At 39.6% G+C, this 22,416-nt stretch overlaps 1 protein-coding gene across 1 annotated transcript in view; it reads left to right on the top strand.

The window, feature by feature from the left end:
* Positions 1-21,465, top strand: part of LOC102134004 (uncharacterized) — a 38,918-nt gene extending 17,453 nt beyond the window's left edge. Inside the window, exons 4-5 of the mRNA XM_005585396.5 lie at positions 2,022-2,118; positions 19,757-21,465. Of these exons, the coding sequence (XP_005585453.3) occupies positions 2,022-2,118; positions 19,757-19,890 (231 nt within the window). The 3' untranslated portion in view covers positions 19,891-21,465. The remainder of the gene's footprint in view (positions 1-2,021; positions 2,119-19,756) is intronic.
* The last annotated feature ends 951 nt before the right edge of the window (positions 21,466-22,416 follow it).

Genomic DNA, 22,416 nt, shown 5'->3' on the forward strand with positions numbered 1-22,416 from the left:
AAAATGTTTTCATATTGATAAGTGAATGTAGGGTGGGTGGTCAGATTTGGTGGTATTTCGTGCTCTTTACCCGTGTTTGAATACTGCTCAATTTCAAGCCTTCTGACGATTCCTTCTGTTTCAGATCTATCGTTTAAATCCTTACTTAAAAAAAAAAAAAAAAAAAAAAAAAAAACCAATGATGGGCTCAAATCTCTTATCCTATTTCTTAATAGGATGGGATAAAATGAAAGATGTGGTTAGCTGTGATGACACATTTAAATAAATAGAAAAAATAGAAAAGTCAATCATGTGGCAAGATATGCTTTCACTTAGTGTCTTGTCCCCTGGAAGTCAACATGAAAAAGTGCTCTGGCTCTTGGATTAGAAAAAGCCCCAAACATCTTTCATGCATGGCTGGAAGCATAAGACTCGTTACCTTGGCTCTAATCCAGTGCAAAGGGGAATTTCAAGAGCTGGTTCACATATTTGTAATTTTCCAGTTTTAAGCATACACTTCCTATCCTGGCCATTTGTGCTTTCTGGGGGAAGCTAGCAAATTGCTTGTGCAGAGGGAAAATGGTTCTTGATATCTTAAAACCGTAAAGTGCTGTGGGATATTTTTGGATAAAGAGTTCAGGGAGATCATTAATTTTGTAACCACTGTGTTGTCATTAGCACAGTTCTAGGCTTACAATGTTTTATTAGTGTGGTTTGCATGATTAGTTTACTTGGAGAATCATTGTAAATTATTGATGCTGTCATTCTGCTGTGGGGAAGCCTAGCAAACTGGAGGAAATAAAAAAGGCATAGATTTTGTTGTTGTTGTTTTTAATCCTAGTTTATGAGCTGCAGTACTCACTAAAGTGCTTTGGAAACCTACTAAAAGATGTATTAATTCAGGAAAAAAGATACTGGTTCAGAGGACCACCAGAGGAAGCTTCAGGGAGCAGAGGGGCCCCAGAAGGTCTTTGAGCAGGAAAATAGTACTGTGAGCAACAAACTACCTTGTTTGATTGAAATGGAGCGTTCTCTAAGAAGTTGAAAGGCAATGGATCAAACAGATAAAACTTTGAGTCATTTCGATAAGAAATTTAAGAGTAGCTTTCAAGGGCTGGGCGTGTGGCTCCTGCCTGTAATCCCAGCACTTTGGGAGGCCAAGGCAGGTGGATCACAAGGTCAGGAAATCGAGACCATCCTGGATAACACGGTGAAACTCCGTATCTACTAAAAATACAAAAAAAAAAAAAAATAATTAGCCCAGCGTGGTGGCAGGTGCCTGTAGTCCCAGCTACTCGAGAGGTTGGGGCAGGAGAATGGTGTGAACCCGGGAGGCGGAACTTGCAGTGAGCCGAGATCACACCACTGCACTCCAACCTGTGTGACAGAGTGAGACTCCGTCTCAAAAAAAAAAAAAAAGAAAAAGAAAAATAGAGTAGCTTTCAAAAAGCCAGAGCTAAGTGCTAGGACAAATCTCCCAAGAAGATGGACACAGGTGATATATCCTACATAGTACGCCATGTAGCCCATCATGGGTGCTTACTGCGTGAGCGGCTACCCTTCTTGCAACTAAACATGGTGATCATGACTGGCCAGAAGCCCTTGCTGGAGGAAGGGGAGAAGAGCAGAAGGCATTTACATAAAAGATGCATCAGTACTTCTCATTGTGAAAATATACAAGTAAACCCAAAGCCCTTGTTGATGGCCGACCCTCAGTCCTGGCACTCTCTTGCTGGATTGGCTTATCCTTCTAGATGAGCTATGCTCTTTTGTGATTTTGGCTTCCTGTAAATAGTATCCCACTGCACATCCAAACATAAACGTGCTTGTAACATGTCAAATATCTCTTGAAACTCTTTCTGTATAAGTATACTCAGAACCACTTTTAATTTTAAACTGCAGGTTGCATTTTATAGTAGGATGTACTCTATATATGCGGTCATTCTCCTGTAAATAGATAGTTAGATTTTTCTGATGCTGCCTGCCTGATAAGAATGATGTCGTGGGTTCCAGGTGTTTAATGTCAGTTATTTTCTGCCCAGTCAGGCGAAGGAGAAGTAATATTCCACGAACGTCTGAGGTTGGCTGGCCAGCAGAGTTTGGATGGTCGAACACAGTTTTTGGCTCTGCCTTTGATGGGTAAGTGTGTAAGACCCATGTTGTTGCTTTTACTTAGCCTTAGAGGAAAACATCTTAACTACAGTATTGAGGGAACTATGTTTCCATCAGGAGACACTTGCATTTATTCCATAGGACAGTTAGGTTATGTTAATATTTTCTGATTTTCCTCTCCTTTCTGTAAGGGTAAAGGAAAAATAATTTTTAACCTATGTTTTAGACTTCAGTGAGAACCCTCTCCTATATTCACACTTTCATTACTTTTCAGTAGATTCACAGAAACATCTATGTAGACTTAACAGTTTGGCCATTAGCTTATGGTAAAGCTTAGGACATATTCTTCCTTGCCTAAGTGTGAGTATTAATTTATGATTTAAATGACTGTGTTGCCTTTTTGTTTTGTGACTGAGACAGGGCTGATACTGGTTATGGGATGTGTGTATCATCCCAGCTCCCATAAAAGGGGCTAATTTGCCTATTAAAATCATTAAAGGAATAAAACCTATTAGAGGAAATAATGATTAGGTCACAACATCCATGATAAATAGAGAACTGGCTAGTTAAAATGACCGAGTTAAAAATGTTAATTTTGTTCATGGGTTTTAATGTTTTATATTCCTGTTTAGCAGGAAGGGAGAATTTATTTAGGACTGAATGGAAGCTATTACAGGTGGTATTATTATTATAGAGTAACCCATGAAGAAGGATATTTTGTTTAAGCCTTCAATATCATACAATAAATATTAAGTATTTCATAAACAATAAAAATAATCTTTTCTCTGTTGACTTTGGTTACTGATACTATTTGAAATAGAATAATGAGTTCAGTTCAGGATATCTGAGAGCAAAGATTACAAGGGAAAATTGCTGAAGATAAACCCCCCCCTCCTGCAATCTCTAAGGGCAGAGTTTATCTTGTCTGGTCTAACTCATGTGGGAATTTCAAACATCTGAAAAAGTTCTATTTGGAGTGAATGATTGGCCTTGAATTTTGACCTCTATAACAGAGATAACTTGGATTTTTTGGGAAATTTGATGATGATGTATAGTGAATTTTCTTATCTGGGAAAGATGAGTTTTTGAAGTGTTGTTATGGAATGGGTCTTTCTGGAAGAGTCTAGTTTTGACTCAAGCTAGCTTCCCAAATGCTGCTTGAAATCATAATATCTTGGAGAATGCTTGTACTGCTCTTAAGTGGGCAGGGAATCTTTGTTTATTCCCTGGCAGCGATGTATGGCATTTCCAGTTACTCAGGCTTAGGGAATAGAGCAGTCTTCTCCCGCAGGACTCAACTCTGCACCCTACAAAAGAATTGGCCTCGTTAGGGTACTTTTGATTTGTTGTGCTAGTTTAAGCAAGGGGCACTTGACTGGGTATGATTTACTTTGTGTTTACAAGAGGAAAACATATAAACAAACTTCCGTCTCTATTAGGTAATCGACAAATGTTTATGGAGTGTTTACTGTGCACTTTCAATTGTGCCATGGCCTTTTGGGGATATAAAAATAAATTATCGGAAGTTTCTGAATTACCTTCCCCCCAGACACCATTCTTTTCTCTGGGCAGGACTTTCCATTTAACTGTACCTAAAAGTCCCAAGTCAGATAATGTTTGAGATTGTGTCCTGCCTTCCCAGAAACATCAGCACATCTGGAGCTGTAGCCTTGGGGTTGCTTGAATTTGACTCCTAGCCCATTCTTCATGACTGTGTTCTGGACCCCTGGCAGGTCAGCTTTTTGTTTTGTTCCTGTCTACTGCTGACCTCTTCAGACCTTGCACTTGTCCATATGCCTGCCCCTGTCTGTTCCAAGTCAGGTTTCCAGCTTCACTGTCTGTTGGATTCAATTCCTATCAGCTACTGGGTCTGCTCCTGTCTTGGTCTTGCTTTGGTGACCCCTTTTCTACTCTTGGGCTCTAGATTCTGTTTTCTTTTAGCTCACAGCTTGGTGTTCAGCCATGGTTTATACCCATCATGACTTTATCCAGCTGTTCTCCAGAGTAGGTTGGGCAAGAGGATGTGTATGCCTTGGTGAAAAAGTATTACCTCTTTAGGGAAACTGTCCAGGATACCTGTGAAAACACATCCATTACTTTAGTTGTGGCGATAGCATGGTGGTGAGGAGCACATTCTGGAATTAGATAACGTTGATTCTCTGTCCTTTGTCTCCCATCTGTGTACCTTTGTAGGGGTTATTAATCCTCTGTTTTCTCATATGTAAAATGTGAACATGACAAATTTCACAGGGTTGCTATGGGCTAGAAGATGCGTAGGATATCCTCAGCATATAGTAAGTGTTCAGTAAATAATAGCTATTGCTTTCATTATAAGTGTCTGGGGAATTGCAAGTAGCTTGGTGTTATTATTGCATGCTTCAATAACTTGGAAGTTATGCTACCAGCTTTGGTTAGTCCTTCTAATTTATTACAAGTGATATATATATATATATATTAAGTATCTTCTATGGGCAAAGGGTTATGTCAAGCACTTTCCAGGATGTAAAGTATAGAATATGATCTCTATAAAAACCTTGAAAGAGGTTGCAATGTATTAGGAAACAAAACAATTTTATTAAGAGGCCAAATGTGATAGACGGTGCAAGGGAGATGCCAAGTCTAGTGGGAGCAGAAGGAAAGAATGGGGTGTCTAATGGCTCAGATAATTGGAAAGGGCTCCATCAAGTAGAGGACATCTGAACTAGACCTTGAAGGATGTGAATATTTCTGGAGACAAAGAAGGGAGATGTAGGAATTTCAGTAGGCAAATATTGAGGTAAGAGGGCATATTTAGGGTAAAGTGATCTTGAGCAGGTAGATATTGAGGTAAGAGGAAGTATTTGGGGAAAGCGGTCTTACAGTGTTGTTTAAATTGGGGATCTTTGTAAATGTACATTTGGAGACCATTGTATGAATGATCTCAAATGTCACGGCCAACAAATTTAGACTTTATTCTATGGAAAGTGAAGGATGTTGAGCAGCACAGTGTTATAATCAGGTCACATTTAAGAAAAGATTGGCTGGAATAGATCATGAGATGAATTGGAGCTGCTGTATTAGATGTGGAGGCAGTGAGAAGAGAGAATAAATTATTGCATTTGTATAGGTGGGAGGAATCCTGGATTGTATTAGGATATAAGACAGAAAACATATAAGAGTCATTTCAGTGGTTGAAGCAAGAGGACTGATTGAATGTAGAAGGCAGGGAAGGTGGATACATTGGAAAACTCACTGGAGTCTGGGAGCCTGGGAAGACAGTGACATCATTAACATAGAAATGGAAGGAAGGAGGAGGATAAAGAAAGATGATCAGTCTTGTTTAGTGCATATAGATGTGGTGCCTAGGACTAGTGGCATATTCTGGTGGAAGCATTTAGCAGCCAGTTGGAAAGACCTTGTAAGGTAGCACTGCTCAAATCCCGTTGGGATCTAGTTTGTTTTTAAATCCATGTAGGCTAGAATCCTTCTCATACTTTTCTACTCAGTATTTTTTATTTATTTTTTGCACTATTCTCCTTAGCAGCATCTAATACCAGTTTTCCCCTTGGAGGTTTGCCCAGTGGTACAGTTAGGGAAATAATAATGATTCTGCCTGGTGTGTATGTGTGTGTGTGTGTGTGTGTGTGTGTGTGTGCGCGTGCATGCGTGTGGTGTGTGTGTGTGTTTATTATAGCTCAGTCTATAAGGGAACATGCAATCTTTAACTTATCTGACCTCTGTTTTCTAACTTGTAAAATATGATGAATAATAATCACCTTATGTCTCCTAGGATAGTTGTATGTCCAAATTAGAATGTCACTAAAAACACAATTAAAGTGCTATATAAATGAAATGAATCATTCTTATACTCATCATCAAAGTCCATAGCGGATGTCTTTCAGGTGACTTTTAAACCCATTACCCCATTGCTTCCTATAAACTAGGAAATCACCCAATGAGAACTCCTTTTTTTTTTCTTTTTTGGCATTAGCCTGTGAATCATAGACTTATTTCTTCTAAAGTGACAAGTAAAAGCAAAGAGAAGGAAAGCTCAACTGCACAAACACATCTATTTATATTTTAAACTGAAAGTGCATCACCCAAACCACAAAACCCCAAATCAAATTTTAGCTCCTTCCGAGCCCATGTCCAGCCCTTGGGCTCTCCCGGAGGTGAACTGTTGGGAAAGTGTGTGGGCTTCAAGCCCAGGATCGACTCAGTGGCTTCTTCCTCTCCCATCCCCACGCCTTCCCTCCAGCACACCTGTTTGCAGAACTTCTTCCTCTCTTGCCCAGGCATTTTGATTCTGGTCACGACCACCTGTGAAGGATGACGCAGATGTAGCCCTACGCACATCCTTGCCTTGTTGCTGTCTTCAGGGTCCCAAACTGGGTTGATTCACCCCACAGGACGTTATTTTTAGCCTTTATCTCTTAGTGATTTTGTTTTCTTTCCGCTGCCTTTTGACCTGAGAGCTGGAAATAAAGTCCGCCTTCCATAAAGACGAGAAAGTTGTCAGTCATTTCCTTCCTGCTCACATGAAAGGCCGGCCCAGCGGGGCTTGCAGAAGATGCTGAAAGTTCCAGTTCACTGGGTCCTGAAAACACCCACACTTTAGGAGTGAATTTCATCTCTTCCGTGTAGACTAAGCAGAGAGGTTGCCTGGGATAGGCAGCTGTTCTTTCAAAGGGTCTTGAAGATGCTCAAGGGAAATGCAATGAAAGAAAACCACATTTTCCCTCTCCTTTTGATCATGGTTGCTGAACCCAAACACCTGGGCAGCCTCCCTACTTTTAAATATTTGAAATAATTAAAAGAAATTCACAGGCAAAACGAGAAATTATTGCTTTTAGCATGAAATCATATCACACTATAACATCATTGGACAGAAAACTTAGTTTTTACTATGAAATAAAATATGAGAAATTGCTTTGCAAATTTTGTAAAGTGCTAGGTATGTTACAGATCTCAAAAATTATAGTTTGTTTTTTCTGAAATGAATATATGTATATATCTCAAATGAAATAGAAATATATAAAAATAAAAGAGAAAAATATATGAGCATGCAGTATCTTTTTCAATAGTGGAATTCATTTTTGGGCTATTATAATTCAACCAGTTGCCTATTGATAAGCATTTTTGGAGAGGTATTATCAATATTAGTGCCCCTACTTTCCTCATACATTTATGAGTGAACTTTTCTATCATTATCATTCAGATTAAATTCTAAATGTGTAATTACTGACTCAAGGCATACACAGTTAAATTTTTAAAATTAAGTTATAGGTGATGAATGAAAATTATATGTATTTATGGTATGCGACATGATGTTTTGATATATGCCTCTGTCGTGAAGTGGTTAAATGAAGCTAGTTAACATCTCCATTACCATAATATACTTATTTTTTTTGTTGTGAAAACATTTAACATCTACATTCTTAGCAGTTTTTCCAGTACACAGTACATTATTACCAACTATAGTCACCCATTTCTCCAGGAAGACAGTACCAATTTACAGTTTCTACAGAGATGTGTGTAAATTTCCATTTTCTCAAACTCTTGCCAACAGAGGGTTTTGTTGGCCTGTCTTCTTAATCTTTGCTACTTTGGCTGTCCTCTTTGTTATTGGGTAACTTGAATATCTTTGTATATATTTCTGAGCTATTTAACATCTGTCTCTAATGAATTGTTTAATCCTTTCCCATTGTTTTTTCCTGTGAGGTTATCTTTTACTAATTGATTTATAAGAATCACTTTCCTATTGGGTATTAATTATTTTTCTCTTACATATGCAAATATCTTCCCAGTTTGTTACTTGTCTTTTTGTTGCCATACAATTTTTTCCTTTGTTTTTAAGTGGCTAGGCCTATTCATCTTTTCCTTTATGGTTTCTGCTTTTTGCATTGGATGGCCTTTTTTGTCACTGGATATGAAGCTTGCTTCTAGGCAGGCTTTGGAGCTGGACAGACCAACTTAATCCTCCTTTCTGTCTCACATTGGCTGAAACTCAAAGAGGTCAAATCAGTTGCCCAGGTCTGTAAATCGGGATCATAATCCCTATTTCACAATGTTGTTCAATGACAAGTGGGCTTAGAGGTCCAGAGCTCAGGACTAGACTTGCCACGAAGGAGGGGCAGGGTGTTAGTTTCCTTTCTCCCTCTTATCTTCAAAATGAACTGGATACAGATTTAGTTCTTCTAAAGAAGGTCTCTTTTACTGTCTTGCTTTCAGTTAATACTAATAAATGCTCCACAGGGAAGTGGTTCTCAGGATGTCCTATGGGTATCAAGGGAGTGCCCATCTCTTTCCTGCTTTGGCATCTTGTTTTTTTTTTTTTTTTTTGGAAAAAGAAAGTAGGTAATTTCTGTTCCTGTATTTTCATCAAGTTATACATTTTTGAAAGAATAATTTGACTCATGGGAAAATGCAACTCAAAGATGAAAAACTAAAAAGATTGAACGTAGATGTTCATGTGAAGGTCTCAGGTTAAACAGAGAGAAAAGATGAAGCTGAGGCATCCAGGAGATTCTTGGGAAAGAAGGGCTTCTTCCTTGTGGAAGAGACCTCCTTGGGACTTTATTACTTCTACATATGCCTTTATGCTAACAAAATCTGGGCTCAATCATTAAAAAAAGATCTGTTTCTGCTACAACCACCATATTCATCAGCAAGTCAAAAAGTTTAGTTGTATATTGTATAGATAGAATGAAATATGAAAAGATGCCTCGGTAAGAGGTTTACTTGGTTTCACCATCCAACATCTACCTACATGTTTTCATTCTCTCCAGAAATAATGAAGTCATAACTTTCATCTCTTTGCAAAGAAAGTAAATTTTCAGGGAAGCTCCTTTTCTCTGCCAGGTGTAAATTTTGAAACACTCCTCAGTTAGGTCTGCATGTACAAAGCAATGGAGGAAATACAACCAGCCAACAAGCTAATCCAAGAAATAGGAGCTCACCGTTACTTTACTCACCCAAATATCTCAAATCTTGGTTACTTCAGCCTGAATTATACAGAATTATTGAATCATTTAAAAGTCATTTTGTGTGTGTAGGCACAGTCTATTTTAGGGCTCTATTCTTTATATCCATAATCAGACGAGTTAATGTATGAAATATTAAGCTTTATAACTCTTGTTTCAATTCTCTTAATAATCTATCTCCTGCTTCTCATATAATAAAATTTAAATTTTACAAACTTTATTTGAAATCATCAGATAAGTGGGATTAAGGATAAATTCAGCATCTGTCATTAAAGATAATCCAGATATGGGATGGGTATGATTTTTTTTTTTTTTTTTTTGAGATGGAGTTTCGCTCTTATTGCTCAGGCTGGAGTGCAATGGCCTGATCTTGGCTCACTGCAACCTCCGCCTCCCGGGTTCAAGTGATTCTCTTGCCTCAGCCTCCCGAGCAGCTGGGATTACAGGCATGCACCACCACGCCGGCTAATTTTATATTTTTAGTAGAGATGGGGTTTCGTCATGTTGGCCAGGCTGGTCTTGAACTCCTGACCTCAGGTGATCCACCCGCCTCGGCCTCCCAAAGTGCTGGGATTACAGGTGTGAGCCACCACACCGGGTGTGATGGGTATGATTTTTAAAGACCAGAGTACAAATAATAATAACAGTAATAATAAACTATATAAATTATTAATAAAAATAATAATCAAAGAGTATTTTAGTACGTAGGATTGATTGGTTGATTGATTCATTCATCAAATACTTAGTGAATGCCTACTATGTATTAGACAGGATTCTGTATACTGAAGATAGAATGGGAAGCAGATAAGATCCTTGCACACACAGAGCTAATTATCCTGTAGCCAATGGGAGAAACATAACAAATGAGAGAATGCGGAAATGAGATGACTGTAGGTAGTAATAAGCATATAAATAAAATAAAATTAGGAGATGTAAGAGATCATGTTGTGGGGAGGAAGGTGGCAGCAAAAATGCAATACATAGGTTAGGCGGGAAGGTCTCTCTGTAGAGGTGACATTTGTGCTGGTATCTGAGTGATGTGAGAGTGATGAAGCATGTAAGGAAGAGTTTTCCAAACAGAGGGGACAGCGGCTACTAAGGCCCAGGGGAAAGAATGAGTTTGGTAGTTGTATGTATGATGGTTAATTTTATGTGTCAACTTGGCTACACCGTGGTAGCCAGGTGCTCAGTCAAGTACTAGTCTAGATGTTGCTGTGAAGATATTTTTTAGATGAGATTCTGTGTAAATCAATACACTTTGAGGACATGGACAGACACTTCTCCAAAGAAGACATATAAGTGGCTAACAAACCTATGAAAAAATGCTCAACATCACTAATCATTAGAAAAATGCAAATCAAAACCACAATGAAATGCCATCTCACACCAGTCAGAATCGCTATTATTAAAAACACCAAAAAACAACAGATGCTGCTGAGGCTGTGAAGAAGAGAGAATGCTTATACACTGTTGGTGGGAATGTAAATGAGCTCAGCCACTGTGGAAAGCTGTTTGAAAATTTCTCAAAGAGCTTAAAACAGAATTACCATTTGACCCAGCCATCCCATTCCTGGCTCTATATCCAAAAGAAAATACATTGTTCTACCAAAAAGACACATGCACTGGTATGTTAATCACAGCACTATTCACAATAGCAAAGGCATGGACTCAACCTAGGTGCCCATCCGTGGTGGACTGGAAAATGATAATGTGGTAGATATAAAAAATGTGGTATATATCATGTAATACTATGCAGCCGTAGAAAAGAACAAAATCATGTTCTTTGCAGCAACATGGATGGAGCTGGAGGCCGTTATCCTAAGTAAATTAATGCAGGAACAGAAAACCAAACACTGCATGTTCTCACTTGTAAGAAAGAGCTAAACACTGGGTAGTCATGGACACAAAGATGGCAACAATAGACCCTGGAAACTACTAGAGTGGAGAGGAAAGGAGAGGAGCAAGGGTGGAAAAACTGTTGGTTACTGTGCTCACTACCTGAGTGATGAGGTCATTCATATCTCAAATCTCAGCATCACACAGTGTACCCAGGTAACAAACCTGCTCATGTACCTCCTGAATCTAAAATAGAAGTTATTCTTTAAAAAAAACACTTTGAGAAATGCAGATTACTCTTGGAAATGCAGGTGAGCCTCATCTAATCACTTGAAAGTCTGAGGAGAACAAAGGTTGGTGTCTCCTCTGGAAGAAAAAATTCTTCCTGCAGACTCTTTGGACTTGAGCTGAAACATCAGCCTTCCCTGGATCTCAAAGTTGCTACCTTACCCTACAGGTTTTCACCTTGCCAGCGTCCACAATCACATGAGCCAATTTCTCAGAATAAATATCTTTCTCTCACACACATGCTGTTTGCTCTGTTTCTCTGGAGAATCCTGACTAATACGCTACATGAATAATAAGTTGAAAAGAGGAGAGACTAAAGTGACAAGAGTAAAGATGAGAAGAAATGGGTGGTGTGGTACATGTTGAAGTTACAGGTTGCAGGAATTACTCGTGAACTGAATGTATGAAGTGAGGGAAAGGATGAAGTCAAGGGCAATTCTTCTGCTAGGCACTGTGCTAGGGGCTCTCTATAATGCCTTATTTTTACAATAATCATTATCACTTATTTTATTTTGTTTTATTTTGTTTTGTTTTGTTTTCTGAGATGGAGTCTTGCTCTGTCGCCCAGGCTGGAGTGCAGTGGCACGATCTCAGCTCACTGCAACCTCCACCTCCCGGGTTCAAGCAATTCTCCTGCCTCAGCCTCCTGAGTAGCTGGGATTACAGGCACCTGCTGCCAAACCCAGCTAATTTTTGTATTTTTAGTAGAGATGGGGTTTCACCCTGTTGGCCAGGCTGGTCTCAAACTCCTGACCTCGTGATCCACCCGCCTCGGCCTCCAAAAGTGCTGGGATTACAGGCGTGAGCCACCGCGCCTGATCTATCACTTTATATATGAGGAAAGCAAGAGCCAAAATTTTGAGTCAAATAACTTTTCAAAATTGTGAGCCTATAGATGTCCACATTTGTAGATTTTCTGAGGATCATTTAAGACCAAATGCCAAGGAAATACTTTTCAATTGGTTTCTATTTCATGACTTGAAGTTGGGGGTAGGGGAAAGGATGGATTGTTACAGTGCTTTAAGATCTTATTGGTCACATGTAGGTCAGTCTGTCCTATTAAACACAATACAACCTTCCTAGCATCTTGTTTTTCTTACACTTTCTTTATATCTTTGCCAGCCAATGACTCTTCATTTGATTATTTGTATAGTACTTAATTGTTACTCAGTTTCAATCTATTGTTTAACACACATGCAAGTGGTTAGAAATTTTTCAGAGTCACAATCATATTAGTGATATATTTGAGGGAAGAAAAGTGAGAAAGTGCTTGGTCAACTCCAGTCATATACACACATTTTGTTATTTCATCCTTCCATGTATCCTTCAGAATCCATGCTACCATTCCCATGTTGCAGAAGATCAACCAGGGGCCTGGAGAAAAAAAGTATGATTTTTCTCAGATTACAGAAATAACAAATGACAACAACAAGGTACAGAGAAGATATGCTAGGACACTCTCCATCATTTCATGCTATTAGTGTTTCTGAATTTTTTTCTACTTTTTTCTGGTATCTCTTCTCTTTGGTTGTTTCATACAACAATCTTTCCCATCTGCCACACTAAATATATATTAAAAATATATTCTAGTTAATATACAGTTTGTGTGGGTGTGTGTGTGCACACGTGAGCACGTGGGCACATGAGTACCTGCACTGGGACTCTTCAGATTTTAATGTAAGTGGGACTTTTTTTTCAAGACAATTTTGCTTCGTTGCCCAGGCTGGAGTGCAGTGGAGCAATCTCGGCTCACTGCAACCTCTGCCTCCCAGGTTCAAGCAATTCTCATGCCTCAGCCTCCGGAGTCGCTGGGATTACAGGCACGTGCGATCACACTGGGCTAATTTTTGTATTTTTAGTATAGACAGGCTTTCACCATGTTGGCCAGGCTGGTCTTGAACTCCTCACCTCGAGATTTGCCTGCCTTGGCCTCCCAAAGTGCTGGGATTACAGGAGTGAGTCACTGCGCCAGGCCGTAAGTGGGACTTGTATTTATACTGATTTGGCAGCTTAAAATCACCCTTTCCCCTAGAAATGAACATATATAAGAGGAGACCATTTGACTTTCAAGACAAAGCTTGCTTTACTTCCTTTGCTTTAGTATGATATTAGTTCTATTAAGAGTTGTTTTTTCAGTTAATCTAATTATTTTTAAGCAATGACATTTCCTCATTTTTGCACCTTTCAGTTAACAACATCCCCAGGATTTTTCTCTTATAGTCTTCATTATATATACTGAGCAATGTGTTTGTTGGGAAATCATTCTGTAATTCTAGTGTTTACCTGAGTTCAATAACCCCTCAGCATAATACAGTATTAATGAGGACTTTCAAACAAGACAGATAAAACATTGAAATCTTCACGTGCTTGTTTGCAGCTTTTGGATACAGGAGATCATTTAAAATAGACTTTTAATTTTATTTATTTTTGAGTTCTGATAACTTTCTAGATGACCTTGGTGTATGAACAGCATGGGCCAAGGAACTGTTTTTTTTCCGGCTTTCAGACGTCAGATTGCTTCCTTTCACACCTTGGAATGTCAGAAATGTACTAACTTCTTTCTCCCTGAGATGTTTTTCTCTTGCAGTATTATTATGGGGACAGTGGTATTCCGTGTACTTGTTGCCGGGTAGTTTTTCAGACTCTGTTGCAATTGAAACAAAAAGCCAACCAACAAAATCAACTCTTGCAATCATTTCTGTCACAAAGAAAATGTCACATGAACCTTCTCAAAGGCTGGAGATTTAATGCCAAAATGCATTGTGACATTTATAGGGTTTACCTTAGGTTTAGAATAGAGACCTGAATGCCCTAAACTTAGTCCGGTGGCTAAGGATCATTTGAGACCAAATGCCAAGGAAATACTTTTTAATTGGTTTCTATTTCATGACTTGAAGTTGGGGGTAGGGGAAAGGATGGATTGTTACAGTAGTTTCAGATCCTATTGGTCACATGTAGGTCAGTCTGTCCTATTAAACACAATACATGTGTATGGGGGAGTCTTGGTATGTATCCAATTCCATTCTCTATTAAATGACAATCTTGATAAAAGTTTATGGGTTTTTACTAAACAAAAACCTGAAGAGATTTGGTGGCAGAGATATTTAGTGCTCACAAAATATCAGTGCTTCCTTGCCTTCCTTTCTCTGCCTTGCTTGCAATTAAGTTCGAGCTGTGGACCTGTTTTGGCAAACGGGTTGTGAGCAGAAGTGATGTCTGCCCCTTTCATTTCTGCCCCCAAAATCCCTCCATGACTTTTGGGTTCTCCTCTCCTGTGCTGCAGAGGCCTTGGGAGCTGAGATGGGGAAATGGTGGCAACATAAGATGGAGAAGTCCTGGAGAGAATTTTCCTGGAAAAAAGTCTGCATTGGACTTAGCATGAGCAACAATTGAACCTTTGTGGTATAGAGCTCCCCATATTTTGGGTTCCCTCTTACCGGGGAAAGGCTAATTTTTCAAATTTGTATAATATCAGGATGACTGTCCAAATTTTTATCATAGTTCTGAAACGGGAGAGTTCCCTGACCCACCTTGTGGGACATGCGACAAGGATGTGGCTCCTCTGTTCGGTAGCTGCCATTGCTCAAACTCCTTATGGGAGGGGGAGCATGCAGACAGACGGGTGCAGAAGCTCAAGCAGGTGTGTGTTATAGTGAGCTCTTTTAACCTTGTTGTCTATGTAAAGCTTAAGTGTTAACCAGCTCAGTGGACCCTCTGCCTTTCTGCAAGGACAGAGGGCCAGAGTGACAGCTTTCTGTATTCTGAGCTCTTGTCCAGTGTCCCAGAAAAATTGGGTCACAGAGGGATTTGAAGGATGGTGAATGCTGGGGTTTTATTTAGTGGTGGAGGTCATTCTTAGGGGGTGGATGGGGAGCTGGGAAGGGGATGGAGTGGGAAGATGGTCTTTCCCTGGAGTTGGCTGTCCAGTGGCTGATTCTCCAACCGTCCCCAGCCGAACTCCTCCCAACATACCTTCTCTTCTCCCTGTCTCTACTACTCTTCTCTTTGTCTCCTTCTCTCCTCCTAGAGCTGGGGATTTGTGGTTTATATGGGTACAGGATAGGGGGGTGTGGCAGGCTAAAAGGCAACTTTTGGGTGCAAAAATTGGAATGCCTGTTCCCATTTAGGGCCTCAGGTATCTAGGCTTGAGGGTAGGGCCTTTGCTCGGGACCCCCACCCTCCTGCCTCTTGTCCATATCAGTTCTAAGGCATTGCCTTGGAAACTGTCTGAGAGGTAAAGATTTTATTTCCATAATCTCATAATTCACATCCCAGTCACTTATGCATATGTCTGGACAAACTTTGGTTGCAGTGTTTGGCAGCTCTTTGCGCTCTGCAAAATATTTCTGTGGCATTTGGAAAGCCCAGACAACCCCAACAATGTGGGAGTTGAGGAGGAGAAAATGTAGAAGCAATTTCCCTTTAGAGTTATGCATTTTGCACACAATGCATAGTAGGAGGAACATTTATGTGAACTGTGCTTTTGGGCATCATTGAAAGTTATGGCCTGTAAGAAAATGGGAATCAGTTTTATTTAAGTTGGTCTTTAAAAGGCAGCCCTAGAGGAAATTCTATCCCCATTATCTCTGTCAACTATAATTTTTATGTCTTGCTGCTGACTCTCCATTACACTCCTACACTCCTACCTCTCAAGTCATTTTCTCTATCTACATGGCATTATTCCACTTGGGCTTCCTCCCATAATTCATTTTCTCAACTTTAAATTGATATGTTTTTTAGAAATAGGGTCTCCCTATGCTGCCCAGGCTGGTCTTGAACTCGTAGGCTCCTCCCACCTCAGCCTCCTGAGTAGCTGGGACTAGAGGAGTCACGTACCACCATGCTTTGCTTTTAGCTCTTTGTTTTTGAAATTATCTCAGACTTAAAGATAATTTGCAAAAATAGTACTACGAGTTTCCATATATCCTTCACCAGGTTCCCCGAATATTCAAATTTATTTATTTCTTGTCTTCTTTTATTTATTTTATTTACCTGTTTATTATTTATCTTCTTTTTCTTTCTCTGAAATTTTTGGGAGTAAGTTGCAAATATGATGTCTTTTATCCCGAAATGCTTCAGTACATGATTCCTAAAAATAAATGTTCTTTCACATAACCGCAGTACAATAAGCAAATTAGGAAATTAATATTCATCTAGTATTAATTTAGTCCAGCAGTTGGTAAATGTGGCTTCCCATTTATATTTGTAAGTAAAGTTTTATTGGAACACAGCCATGCCCATTTGTTTATGGACCATCCTTGGCTGCTTTCTGCCTACAATGGTATTGTTAAATAGTTGTGATAGAGACTACATGGCCTGCAGTCTCTGAAAACATTTACCATCTGATCTAGAGAAAACACTTGTGAGCCTTCATCTAGTTGACAGATCTTATCAAATTTTATCATTTGTCCATAATGTCTTTTACTGCAAAAAAAAAAAAAATTATCATTTGGTATCCTGTCCATGATCACATATTATATTCGATTGTTATGTCTTTTTATTCTCTTTCATTGTAAAACAATTATTTCGTGTTTCTTTATTGTTCATGATCTTGATACTTTTGATAAATACAGGACACTTATTTTGTAGATCACATTTCAGTTTAGGTTTGTCTGAATTTTTCTCATGATTTGATTTACATTATGCATTTTTGGCAATATTCAGATGTGAGGTTTTGTCTTTCTTAGTGAAATCTAATGAGGGGCACATGATGTCTATTTTTCTCATTATTGGTGGTAATTTTTATCCCTTTGGTTAAGATGATAGGGTTTCTCCACTGTAAAATTACTGTTTTTTCCCTTTGTACTAAATACGTGTCTTGTGGGAAAATGCTTTGAGTTTATGTAAGTATCTGTTTTTTAAATCAAACTTCCACCTGTAGTTTTAGCATCCACTAATAGTTCATCTCTATAACAATTACTATTATGGTGGTGGCCCAAAGCGATTTTTCTTTTTTTGAGACAAAGTCTCACTCTGGCATCCAGGCTGGAGTGCAGTGGTGCGATCTTGGCTCACTGCAACCTCTGCCTTCCGGGTTCAAGCAATTCTCCTGCCTCAACTTCCCCAGTAGCTGGGATTACAGGCACCTGCTACCACGCCTGGCTAATTTTTTGTATTTTTAGTAGAGACAGGGTTTCACTATATTGGCCAGGCTGGTCTTGAACTCCTGACCTCGTGATCCACCCACCTCGGCCTCCCAAAGTGCTGGGATTACAGGCGTGAGCCACTGTGCCCTGCTGAATAAAGGAATTTTAAAATTCTCTTTGGTGGCTCATGCCTGTAATCCCAGCATTTTGGGAGGTCGAGTGGGTGGATCACGAGGACAGGAGTTGGAGACCAGCCTGGCCAATATAGTGAAATTCCTTTATTCTTCCATATTTACTAGTTTGAAATCTAGTCTTAGCAAGGTTCTTCCTCTCTCCCTTCTTTTTCTTTTATTTCCTTCTTTCCTTCCTTTCTTTTTCTTTCTTTTCTTTCTTTTTCTTTGTTTCTCTTTCTTTCTTGCTTGCTTTCTTGCTTTCTTCTTTCTTTCTTTCCTTTCTTCTCTTTCTCCCTCCCTCACATCTTTCCTTTCTTCCTTCCTTTTTTCTCTTTCTCTCTTTCTTGCTTGCTTGCTTTCTTCTTTCCTTTCTTCTCTTTCTCCCTCCCTCACATCTTTCCTCCATTTCCTTCCTTCTTCCTTCCTTCCTTCCTTCCTTCCTTCCTTCCTTCCTTCCTTCCTTCCTTCCTTCCTTCCTCCCTCCCTCCCTCCCTCCCTCCCTCCCTCCCTCAATTTTTTCTCTCTCTCTCTTTCTTTCATCTCATAGGTTTAAAATTTTATTTTGTGGTCTATAATCTATAACTATTGTTTATTTTGATGCTCAAAATGTTCTAGGAAAATTTTTACTTTTAACAATGATTCATTAGGTAGTAATTTGAAATACTAGGGGTCAAATGCTGTGTTTCAAACATCTCTGCATAGCCGTTGCCTAACATAGTGCATGGAAATGTTAGGCATTCAATAAATATTTTTTTGAATGCAGGTCCTAACTCAAATGACTAAAACACTAAATACAGAATGTTAAACACGGATTAGACAATGTATTAGGCATATGTTGGAGTATAGCTTCAGTATTATAGCCAGTGTGAGCAGAAACCATGATTCTTTTTTTTTCTTTTTTGATTAATATTTTCAGAGTAGTGAGGCTCACTTGATTTTTAAAATTAAATCAATGTTTTCTCACTTGCTTTTGAGACTGAAATCTCTTTATCAGAAACATGGCTTTCCCTAGACATATTCTAGTTCTAGCTTAGTGGGAAGTGTTTCAAATTCCCTTGTGGTCTAAAACCTTCTTAGTGTTATCCAATTGGTGGAAAGTGATTGTCTTAGGGATTCAGGAAAGATTTTTACCTGACTCCAGAACAACTAATTCAGAATAAAAGCAGTTCTATGTATTTCCCAAATCTCTATTTTCTGATATCTATGAAAACTTATCACAATAGTACTTCTAAGAAATGATAATGATGTTCTCTTATTCAACATCACCCTCTTCAGCTCCATTTTTCCCTCTAATTTGTCAACAAGGGGAATATTCCTGATGATGCTTTGCGTTTTGATGTTATGATTACCATTTAGGATTTGTCCTTGAAATCAGTGAACTGGTTTGGGGTAGGACGGGCTGGTTTGGGAATTATAGGAATGTTACTTGAGGCTGTCTGTGCCTGGAAGGAAGCCATGAGTACTAAAGAGGAAATAGCTGAGATTGGCTCAGAGGAAGTGTAACGAGTGATATTTTCCCTATTCCTAAGTCAAGTCTTTGCTGTTACCGTCAATAACTGCTAACTCAGAGGATGCAACCCTAGTAATTCATTTCCTTAAGTAAGTGGATTCTACAGGCATGGTGCTTACTTCTTGGCAGATATTGAAATATCTAACAGGGCTGCAGTGGGGGTTCCATACTGTCAGTTTCTGTACCCCTGTGAGCCTCTGCCCTCCTGCTAATCTTCCCAGTCTGGGAAGTAGACTTGGGCAGAGATCAGTCTTCCTTTTGGCTCTATGGCATGGCATAGCTGAATCAGGAGGTTTAGATGCATAATTAAGCATCCTTGCTTTCTGATTACCTCATGAATTGCCTCTTGATTCTTGGAGTAAAATTGGTCCATTTTGCCTCAATTTTGGAGGTTAATTATCTAAGAAGGTAACAACATTTTTTCTTGGAAGTAGGTGTTCATTCTATTTGGATAGTTGAACGAAAGTTGTTCTTGGGAGCAACATGACCATCAGATATGTGCAAAGCAATTTAGAATTCATTGTACAGTGTGTCATGCATTCATTATTTTCTCCAGAAGGGTTAGGCATTGTATTTTAACTGATGTCTACAGCATCTGACTGAAGGAATTCCCTTGAGCATCTCATTTGCCCACCCCCATTATCTTTCTTCCCCCTTCTGAGCTCTCCTTCAGCAAGAACTCTGTCTCTTCTATGTGCCCTGTGACACATCATATAAATTGCTGCAGCAGATTGTGATGAACCTTGATATTCATGGAAACTGCAACCCAGGTGGGAGATAACCTTTGACAGGCTCTCTCCTATTCTTTAGTGGCCAGTTTCACAAAGAGCCTGCAGGAAGCTGCCTCCAGCAGGCTGAGCCCTGAGGAGGAGACGATAACAGTGGGAGAAGCACCTGGTAACAGCGGCACTTCATCCAGGAAGAAAACAGGATCTAAAATATAAACAACATCCTTACAACACAAGTGGGTGCACAGTTCACTCTCGAGTGTGTTCGACTATATTCTTCCAAGAGTCTCATGAGAATCTTACTGAAACAGGAAGATGGTCAAAAGATGAATCGAAGTGTCAAGATTTCCAGTGAACATCATCAAAAAGGTTTTTTCTGTTGTTGTTGTTGTTGATCTTTTATTTTTAAACAATGAGTATGACCAACCATGCCATATCTGCAATGTCGAACTATTTTTTTAGCTGAATAAAAATTTAAATACCTCAGAACTGACACTATTTTAAGGGAAATGATGTAAATGGGAACAAAACAAAAAGAAGAAAGCGTTTTGATGATCCTGTCTTTCTAAAAGCATCTCTTCCAAAGCAGATGTTATCTTTATTAAACATCATAGGATCAGTAAAGATGACATTTATTAAGTGTTCACCATTCCAGGCATTGTGCAAGGTGCTTCCTGGGTACCATCTCATTTAATACTCTGGAAAGTTATGCACAGAGAGGGTAAGCAGCTCTCCTAGTGTCTCATAGCTAGTAAGTGATGGACCCAGGACTGAGACCCAGGCAGTGTGGCTCAGAGCTGGCTGGCTTGCTTGTCCTTTACACTTTTGCCTATCTGTACCACTTATACATTTTAATAAGAATTGTATTGATAGAGGCATGAGGCAGAGAAATTCTAGGCAGACAGGGGTGGGCCCCTGGCAAAATCCCACCTTCAGGTCAAAAATCCCGAAACCCGCGGCTCAAAAGTGAGAATTTCTATCCCTGTTCGCTCACTCTCTCTCAATTGGTTCTTTCTGAATAATGTCTTTCTAACCATAAAATGTTGCCTTTTCCAAAACTACCTGTGGCCTGGCAGGATCCCCATCTTGTGCCTATAAAGACCCCAGACTCAGTCAGTAGAGGAGAGAAGCGGCTTGATTGGAGAGAGCTGACTTGACTTCAGGGAGATGGCTGGACTTTGGAGAAGAGACAGCCAGAGACAACGAGACTTCAGGGAAGATTATCTTCCTTTCCTGTCCCCTCTCCAGCATCCCTCTCTGCTGAGAGCCACTTCCATCGCTACATAAAATTCTCCACCTCCACCATCCTTCAAGTGTCCGTGCAACCTAATTCTTCTTGGATGCCAGACAGGAGCTTGGGATCCACCGAGTGTGGATACCCAAAAAAGGTTGTCATACTGGCCCTGTGTGTTCACTGGTGGAGGGCAGCTGCTCCACACAATGAGTCAAGGAATCTACTGAGCTGATAACACACTGCTATCCATGGACGGCGGAGCTAAGAAAGCACTGTAACATGCCCTCTGGGGCTTCAGGGGTCACAGGCACCCCCACCCTGGCATTGCCACGGGGCCTGCCTGGAGCCTGCTCCTGCCAGCACCCAAAGCGGCTGTCTGGAACACTTGCTCGCTCATACGCTCCCTCCCGCAAAAGGTTGAGTGCAGCAGGCCAAATAAACAGGGCACCTCTGTTGCAATTCCAACGAAAGGGTCGAGAAAAACTCCTGCATCAGTATTATGTCCATACTCTTTTTAAAAAGATCCTGTGGCTGGTAAATAAAAAGTCATGATCAGTATGCTAATTTTGTTTCTTCAAATTATCAATGTCTCTTCAGTCGTAGACTCAAAACACCAATAACATTTCATGCCAAAGGCCATTTCCTTAATATTTCTTATGGCCTTCAGTCGATGCCACTACATAGGTTTTAAGGATCAGGCCCAAGACCTTTTGCTATAAATTACCAAGAAAAATCTGCTGGGTGTGATGGCTTATGTCTGTAATCCCAGCACATTGGAAGCCAAGGTGGAGAGATTGCTTGAGTACATGAGTTTAAGACCATCCTGAGCTTATCTCTACAAAACAAAAATGAAATAAAATAAAAAGAAAGAAAATGAAAAGTAATATTGCTACTTTAGAACTTCTCTATAGTTTCCTTGTTTGTTGCAAGGGAAAGAAACTGAGGCAGAAGACAAATTGAGAAGGTAAATGTCAAAAGTAAATGTGTCATTCTTACCTCTGAACAGGTATAACTATCATGAGTTTTTAAGAATGGTGGACATCCAAGCTGGTTCCTGTTACTTAGAGCAGACCCCTCCTATAACTTCAGCTGTTTCTTCAGTTGGGTTGCCACTGACATTTCTGGGATGACCTGAAATCTCTGGAGATTAAGGCTTTCAGAACTAGGTGTACCTGAGCATCTTGAAAATGCACCCGTCCACCTGGTCTAATTAGAGAAGTTACTATTTCAACAAATAGCACATTTTTCTAAAAAGAAATGGGGTAAAATAGCTCTTGATTTTAAGACAGGTGGTAAATTCTATCTTGTTGTAGTCATCTTCATGTTATTAATTTATCCATTCATGTAGCAAATGTTTACTGAGTCTGTGCTGTGTACCAGGCATTTTTCTAGGGTTGAATGTAGCAGTGAACCAATATAAAAACTGCTGTCCTCTAGTATCTTATATTCCAGAGTGTTATTAAGTGGTCCACATTTTATTTCTACTCCATAACTGGAGATCAAAAGAA

Source organism: Macaca fascicularis, chromosome 16 (genome assembly GCF_037993035.2).
Source record: "Macaca fascicularis isolate 582-1 chromosome 16, T2T-MFA8v1.1".
Classification (NCBI taxonomy): Eukaryota; Metazoa; Chordata; class Mammalia; order Primates; family Cercopithecidae; genus Macaca; species Macaca fascicularis.